Source organism: Eurytemora carolleeae, unplaced genomic scaffold (assembly GCF_000591075.1).
Source record: "Eurytemora carolleeae unplaced genomic scaffold, Eaff_2.0 scaffold1239, whole genome shotgun sequence".
Taxonomy (NCBI): Eukaryota; Metazoa; Arthropoda; class Copepoda; order Calanoida; family Temoridae; genus Eurytemora; species Eurytemora carolleeae.
Window position 1 is genome coordinate 8,943 of NW_019397145.1, and position 7,371 is coordinate 16,313.

Here is a 7,371-nt window from a genome sequence, read left to right on the forward strand (position 1 = left end):
CTCTACTAAAGTGACCTGCGCATTTCTATTGCGGGAAATATATAGAAATTATTAGATCTTTTCAAGTTAAAACAAGGCAATATCTTCCACATTTTTGATCAAAGGTTTCATGGGTATTGTTGGGAATAGGGCATCGTCATCTTTTCATGGAGGATCACTTGAAATTGCACTTACAGTCCCTTTAACGGTACCCCTAACAACTATATCTAAGTTGCACACGCATCCAATTGACCCTTTAGTTAAAGTAAATTCAACCTAAAGTCTGACCGCGTCAACCTTGCTGCACCGGCTAGTCCTATTGAGTGCCTGCTTTGTTTACCCAATGTCCGAGCGATACAGTACAAACTGGGACCGGAAAGGTTGACCTGGATCGGAAATTCAAATGTACTGCGGCTGTTTCTTTGTTTCTTTCATTGTCTTTGCTGCATAAATCCAGAAGTCCCTTTTATAGAGAACCCCAATACGAAAATAATCAATTTAAAATTACGAAAAATTATTCCGATATATGTTTCTTTAATTCATAACTTGAATAAAATACATAAAAAGCAGAAAATTGTTTTTCGAAATCAGAAGCAATATATTTTTTTTGTGCGTAGATAAAAGACGAAAATGTTAATGTGGAAACCTCAAATTTTGCTGGTAAGACATTTTTTTGAAAAATAATAATCTTAAAATCTTTTTTAAAAAGCTTTGAATTTCTGTAATCATAAGAATTCCTATTTGCGATATTTACGTATTAAAAAATGTGTAATCCTATTTTAATTGGTTCTGCTTAGGCTTGCACAAATTCAACCATTGATCCTATTAGCTTTTCAAAAAATTATTATTCCAATTTTTAGTTTTCAATACTTTCTCTGTTTTGCGAATAAAAAAAATTATCTTAAAAACAAAAGAAACGCTTTGTACATTTTGAGTAGTAAAGTTTTTAATTGTCATTTTGCATCTTATTTGGCAAGGGTGTACAAATGTATATTCGAAACTAAGTTATGAAAAAAAAATCAAATAAATGGTGCGTACCCCCCCCCCTCCTGGTGCGTACCCCCCCCCCCTTTGGTCTGCGTCCTTCATATTTAAATATGCAATGTCTAATAATATCGCAAATTTGAAAATGCATATTTAAAAGCATATTTACGTATATATGTATACATTCAAACAATATTTAAAACCTAACCATGCATGTTGCATATTCTTTAGTTTGTTAATTAGACATAGTTTTTTTCTAACGGTCATAATCTGTTTTTTTTCTAACGGTCATGATCTGTTTTAATCTAACGGTCATGATCTGCCCAATATTTTGTGTAATCTTATATAAAGTGTTGCTAATCATTGTTTTAATAAAACTTAAAGGGAGTGTGAGTAAAGGCTTTCTTCAAAAAGTTTTCGATGGTAATCGATACTAATCTTACTTATATAAATATCATTCCTAGTTCTAATAATGGTACCCCGGAAATCGGAATATGTGATTATGAATATTATTTCTAGTTGATGGTGTTGAGTTGTTCAACGGATTATGGAATACCAAATTGTCATTATGAATAAAAATTTTAAACTGACATTAGAGTGCCCCGGAATATGGAATACAAACGTGTTCTTAAATATCATTCCTAGTTCTTGCCAGATTGCCCCGAAATCGGAATATGCAATTATTAATATTATTTCTAGTTGCTGGTGTTGAATTACTGCAAGGGTGCACCAGATTATGGAAAACCAAAGTCTTTATTATAAATTTATTTTAGAGTTAGCAAGGGTGCCCCGGAATATGTGATTATAAATATTATTTCTAGTTGCTGGTGTTGAATTGTTGCAAGGGTGCACCGGATTATGGAAAACCAAAATGTCATTATGAATATGACACAGTTTATGATACAGTCTACCACACAGAATATTCAAAGGTAACCCCTACCCCCCTCACCCCTGTCAACCCGATTCATATTCACTATATAGTACCCATAACAGCTTCTATATATAAATTTACCTTGGCTGGGTGGGTGTTTGTTTGTATCCAATAAATGTCAAAACGGCTGAAGTATGCACGCGACACCAGTGAAGGTTTATGAATGATCAAAATTTTAAAAATTTGTGTTTAAAAGTTTTTTTTTGTATAATTTTGAAATTGTGCAAAAAATATTATGAAACCCGCTTTTTGAAGAGAAGCCACAATGAAGAGTTAAAATAGAAGATGGGCGCGAAGCGCTCTTAAGGTCTAGTTACCTGAACAACGATAAATAAGTTATCATTGTTTACCTATCTCTTAATCTGGCAATTCTATTCCTTGCGTTGCATAAGTACGCAAACCACTATTTTAGATAAACCAGAATTGAAAATTACCAATTTTTAGACAGAAAACCTAGAAATTATTCGTAATTTTAGTCTGACAAAGGAGGGTGGACGTTGTAAGGGGTGTCTCTATAAATTAGGATTAACATATAATTAAGTTCACAGTCCCTTTAACGGACAGAATTTAAGAGTACATATTGGCAAAATGTAAAACATGATTATTTTATTCATTTTTCGAATCCGTGTATAGTGAATTTAAAATTATATTGAAATCTTTTTTTAGATCTAAATATTTATTTTGTAGCAGAGATTAAGATATTACAATTGTATTACAAGTTTACAACCTTCATAAATGGAAAAACTACATTATTATTTTCTATATAAATGATTCATATGATAGACACAGATTAGACTTTGAATGCCAGTGCAATATTTCGCAGCTGACTCCCTCGTCATCCATTGCTGAGAAACAACAGAACTTCCTGTAGTAAATAACCAACTGATATTTAATTTGGTTGTCTACTTTTTCATATGCTCTAATTGCGTTGTGTCTACAGTCTAACTGGGCAAACTGTACAAGCTTTTTCTTCACAGAAAGTAAAAACAGGGTTTGCAATGTTCACAGGTGGTTTTAGTTAGATTTCAAGTTCAGTTTCAGATTCTGGACCAGCTTCAGTCTCAAGTTCAGGTTCAGGCGCAGACTCAGTCTCAGGTTCAGGTTCAGGCGCAGACTCAGTCTCAGGTTCAGGTTCAGGGGCAGACTCAGAATCAGGTTCTGGTTCAGGCGCAGACTCAGTCTCAGGTTCAGGTTCAGGTTCAGGCGCAGACTCAGGATCAAGTTCAGATCCATCTTTAGTCCACAGGTTAAGCTTGATATCCAGTCCTAGATCCACTCCTTCCCTGTACAACTCCAAGAGTTTATGTGTAATTCTCATTGTTTGTGTTTTAAACTCCCCGCCATAGCAACAGCTAGCTGGGTCAGCTGGTATCAGGCTAGGAGAGAGAGAGTCACAGAGATGTGTTGTTTGCCAGCAGGGTTAGGGGGAGACTGATTGAAATCTTAAAATGATTTTTGGGAAATAAAAATTAGAATCTTTTCCTTGAACCTTAAAGTTTATTTTTCCAAGAAAGACGTTTTTCAACACACTTTATGTACATTTGGTCCTTATCCCAGAGAACTGTGACTTTCGAACACAAAATGGCATATTGAACGTTTTAAACTTTTTTTGCAAAAAGTTACTGTACTGTAATGTAATATCGTGTACAAAGAGCACCAAATTTAATAAACTAATTATCATTAAAATAACAGTTCTCTTTATAGGCAATACAATTCAAACATAAACCACTGTTTACAACTTTAAAAGTTAGGACAAACGATGACATCTAATACTTTACAAAAGCATGAGAATTATTTCACCTTTTGGATTTATAAATTAAAAAATATCTAAACCTTCGAAAATTTTATTTTTATTATAAAAATTTCATTAGTTTCTTAAAGGCCGAAACAATAGTTTTGATATTTAGTTCTTGAATAAAGAAATTTCCAATCCTAGGATTCTATGCTGCGTTGATTAAAGACGAATGTTATCATATTTTTCTGAGATCTGTCACTCACGCACAGTGATCCGAAAGTTCGCAGCTTTCATACAAAAAGCGATGAGAATTTTGCCAAATACATGTGAATGTATATGCACAACATGCACAACTTATCAGTTGTCCATAGCAGTCTGAATCTATGTGCGCGTGAAACGCTTTAGGACATAAAAATGCACTTGCAGATTTAATTAAACTACAACGATTGCAAGAAGTGATTAGGGTTTGCTTTATCTTACGTTGAAAACCAGAAAACATAAAGGACTATTTCTAAGTGTTTAATTACCTTTAAAATGGGCGTTAGATATCATTTAGATTTTAAAGGAAGGCAAAAAGTTTCAAAAATTGTTGTTTATCATTTACGCCTTAACGGTAAAGTGTTCATAAAATTAAAAGTTTAGCCAACTTTTTATATTTTTAATTTAATCATACCCCAGCCCTCCCCAACCCTTATTCTACTCCAATATATTTACAAAGTGTCAGGGTGTAAGGACCGGTCTATGATGCTTCTAAACCTTTTTCCACTTTCTGATTTTTATGATAATATGCCTTTAGTGCTCACCCATCATTTATTCTTACAATGAGAGTCAAAATACACTAGACTCTGCTTACACCACAGACCCATGTGAGACCCGTGAAACTATGGAATACAAAGACAAAAAATAATCAACCTTAATGTGTATTTAATGTTGTTAAATAACACAAACTAGACTTTTAAGCCACTTCGCGCCCCCTTTCCTGTACTTTTAGATTTTAACTGTTGCTCTGAAAGTCTGCCATTTTAAATGATTTTCAAATTTTGGCGGATTTTTCTTTTCAAATTGGCGCAAAAATAAATTCCAACTATTTGCCAGGATTTTTTTTCTCCAATTTTGATGTCAGGTCCCAGACAAAATTCGGACCTGATCCCGCTGTTTCGACGTTTGTTGGATATAAACAAACACCAAGACACCCAAGCAAAGTATATTTATAATATATAGTCTTCCTAATCCTCAGCATATTTTAGGTTCCATTATATATACAGCTAGCATTTGTGGACAAACTAAATTTGTTTGATGTTCATAACATTCTGTTATTAAAATCAAACAAAATATTCTGCATGTTAAATCCTCACAATTGTATGAAATTGCACGTATTTTAAGATTTTTTATCATCTTTATGTGAGGATGGGGGGGGGGGGGGTGTAGATTATTCATCCGTTAAACCACATCTTTAAATCTTTAATCATTTTTTATTGCAGAAATGCGAGACAAAGTACAACACCAAGTGTCACAAAGAATTTGATGTGATTTACGACACAAAATATCGACCAGAGTGTCACACCGAGTACATAGAGCACTGTTACACCGTGTATAGTACAAAATTTAATCAGCAATGTACTGATGTTTACGATACAAAATGCCATACCTCGTACACAACTAATTACGAGACCAAATATGATAAAAAATGTCGAGTAGAACATGAAGAAAACTGCCATGGATATGGATATCATAAAAAGTGCAATATTTATCCTAAAGAATATTGCCATGAAGTGCCTATCCAGGTGCCAGTGAAAGTACCACATAAAGAATGTCACGACGTGCCTAAAAAGCACTGCAAATACGTTCAGGAAAAAGTGCCACATCAGAAGTGTGAAAAGCATCCCAAGAAAGAGTGCCATGATGTGTCGTATAAAGTGCCGAGACAAGTTCCACGTAAAGCGTGTCAAGAAGTTCCTTATGAGCACTGTATAAAAGTGCCCCACCAAGTAGCTAAGCAAGTCCCTAAGCAGAAAGCTCACGAAGTTTGTGAAGAATCCTATCATGGAGGTCATGAAGGCTATGGAGGTCACGGCGGTCATGGTGGTCATGGTGGTCATGGATACGGGCACCAGGGTTATGGAGGAGGATGGTGATAAGCGACTTTATATAGTGAAAACCAGAAAGTTTAGTGCAGGGTTTATCTATTGTTGGCCATTTTTGTTCAATTGGCATTAATAATAGACACCCTGTACTCTCGACGATGTGCAATAATCAATGAAATCCAAATATCTTAACACATACTTTTATTTAAAGATTACATTAACAATCGAATTTTGTCAGGGCTTCTTTTGATTTTTTTTGTAAAACATACCCAATTATGCTTGTTAATTTCTGAGTATGAGAACAATATATATTTCATAATTTCAGTGACGTTATGCTTTTATTATAAAATAACCTGTCAAAGTAATTCTAAGTAACACCCCTAAAAAAGCTTTTGGGCTGATTCACAATGATATTTTTTCATCTTTACATGAGCAACAATAAGATATTGATATAGTTGTTTGTTCTCTTTTAAAACTATTTAAATTTTCTCAATTTCTTTCATTATCTCTACTTCATAAACCTGCAATGATACGTTTATAGAGACTACAATTGAAAACTATAAACCTTCAATCAGAAAAAAATAAATTTGTCATTTTTGTTATGGCATAGAATCAAAAGGTGCCACTGTTTAAATAGGGTATCACTTGAAATTACGTGTACAGATCCTTAACTAACATAAATTTTATTTTGTTCTTATTTTTGTATCCCAACATTTTATATTTACAAAGCTTTTAACTTGTCTTTTTCTTTATCTTTATTTTTCAATTATCTCCGAGTTACAGGTTTTTCATTTCAGACTTTTATAAAATCATTTTTGTATAGCTGCTTGAATATACAGAGCTCTTATCAAATATTTGGCTTTGGTAATATCAGAGTCGTCTTTTGTCGACGCGGCAGTAATTTAATAATCTTACAAAGGAGCTGATTACTTGCCTCAGATTTAATTCTTAAACAGACGTCCAAGTCTAGGTCTATATTAAGTAAAATAGATATACATAGTTTGAAAAAATGCATGTTTACGCCATCAGGTTGCTAAGATTAGAGCAAACAATAACCCGCGGTTTTTCTATTGCCTTTAAATCACGAAAATGCATTTTTAACAAAATTACAATTTTCCTGTTTTTTGAAGCGCCCTGTCTGTACTCATTAAACTTAACTAGTTGTAATTGGCATTATTGCTGTCTTCCGGTTCTTCCGGTTCTCCGGTTCTTCCGGTTCAGCCTTTAAACTCTGTTTTGATTATCTATATTTGATATAAACTGCATGGCAGCAGATGTTTCCAGTTATCAAAGATCTGTGCAATACACTTGCTTAACTGACATCTTAATTTATCTGACTTTTAGTTTGAGTTGCAGAGTTGTTACGCAAATTATGACGCAAAACTAGATTATTTCTTGCTTTGATGTTATTTTCAGAGCTTTTGCCCTTGGTTCTAAATTATGAAACGAATTTTTAGAGCATCCCGCGATGTTCACATTTTCTGTTTCTAATTTTAAAACAATTCATAATTCAAAAAAAAAAAAAACTTGATATTGCGAACCAAATGTTCTAACGTTGTGTGAAGATGACGAAAGCCAATATTTATTACCTTGGAACCAGGGGCGGATACAGGATTTAAGTGAAGGGTGTGCTATATTTATTTCGGAAAAAAATCGCA

At 33.6% G+C, this 7,371-nt stretch overlaps 1 protein-coding gene across 1 annotated transcript; it reads left to right on the forward strand.

Moving 5' to 3' along the window:
• Positions 1 to 540: 540 nt before the first annotated feature.
• Positions 541 to 7,041, forward strand: LOC111712326 (uncharacterized). The gene is made up of 3 exons (XM_023486900.1): positions 541 to 639; positions 1,785 to 1,892; positions 5,111 to 7,041. Exons 1-3 carry the CDS (start codon positions 610 to 612, stop codon positions 5,762 to 5,764), a joined length of 792 nt encoding a protein of 263 aa, XP_023342668.1. The 5' UTR covers positions 541 to 609; the 3' UTR covers positions 5,765 to 7,041.
• Positions 7,042 to 7,371: the final 330 nt, after the last annotated feature.

Coding starts and splice junctions, on each gene's coding strand:
- LOC111712326 (XM_023486900.1), top strand. CDS start 610: ATGTTAATGTGGAAACCTCAAATTTTGCTG. Junction 640..1,784: donor GGAAACCTCAAATTTTGCTG/GTAAGACATTTT, acceptor TATTATTTCTAG/TTGCTGGTGTTGAATTGTTG. Junction 1,893..5,110: donor ACCACACAGAATATTCAAAG/GTAACCCCTACC, acceptor TTTTTATTGCAG/AAATGCGAGACAAAGTACAA.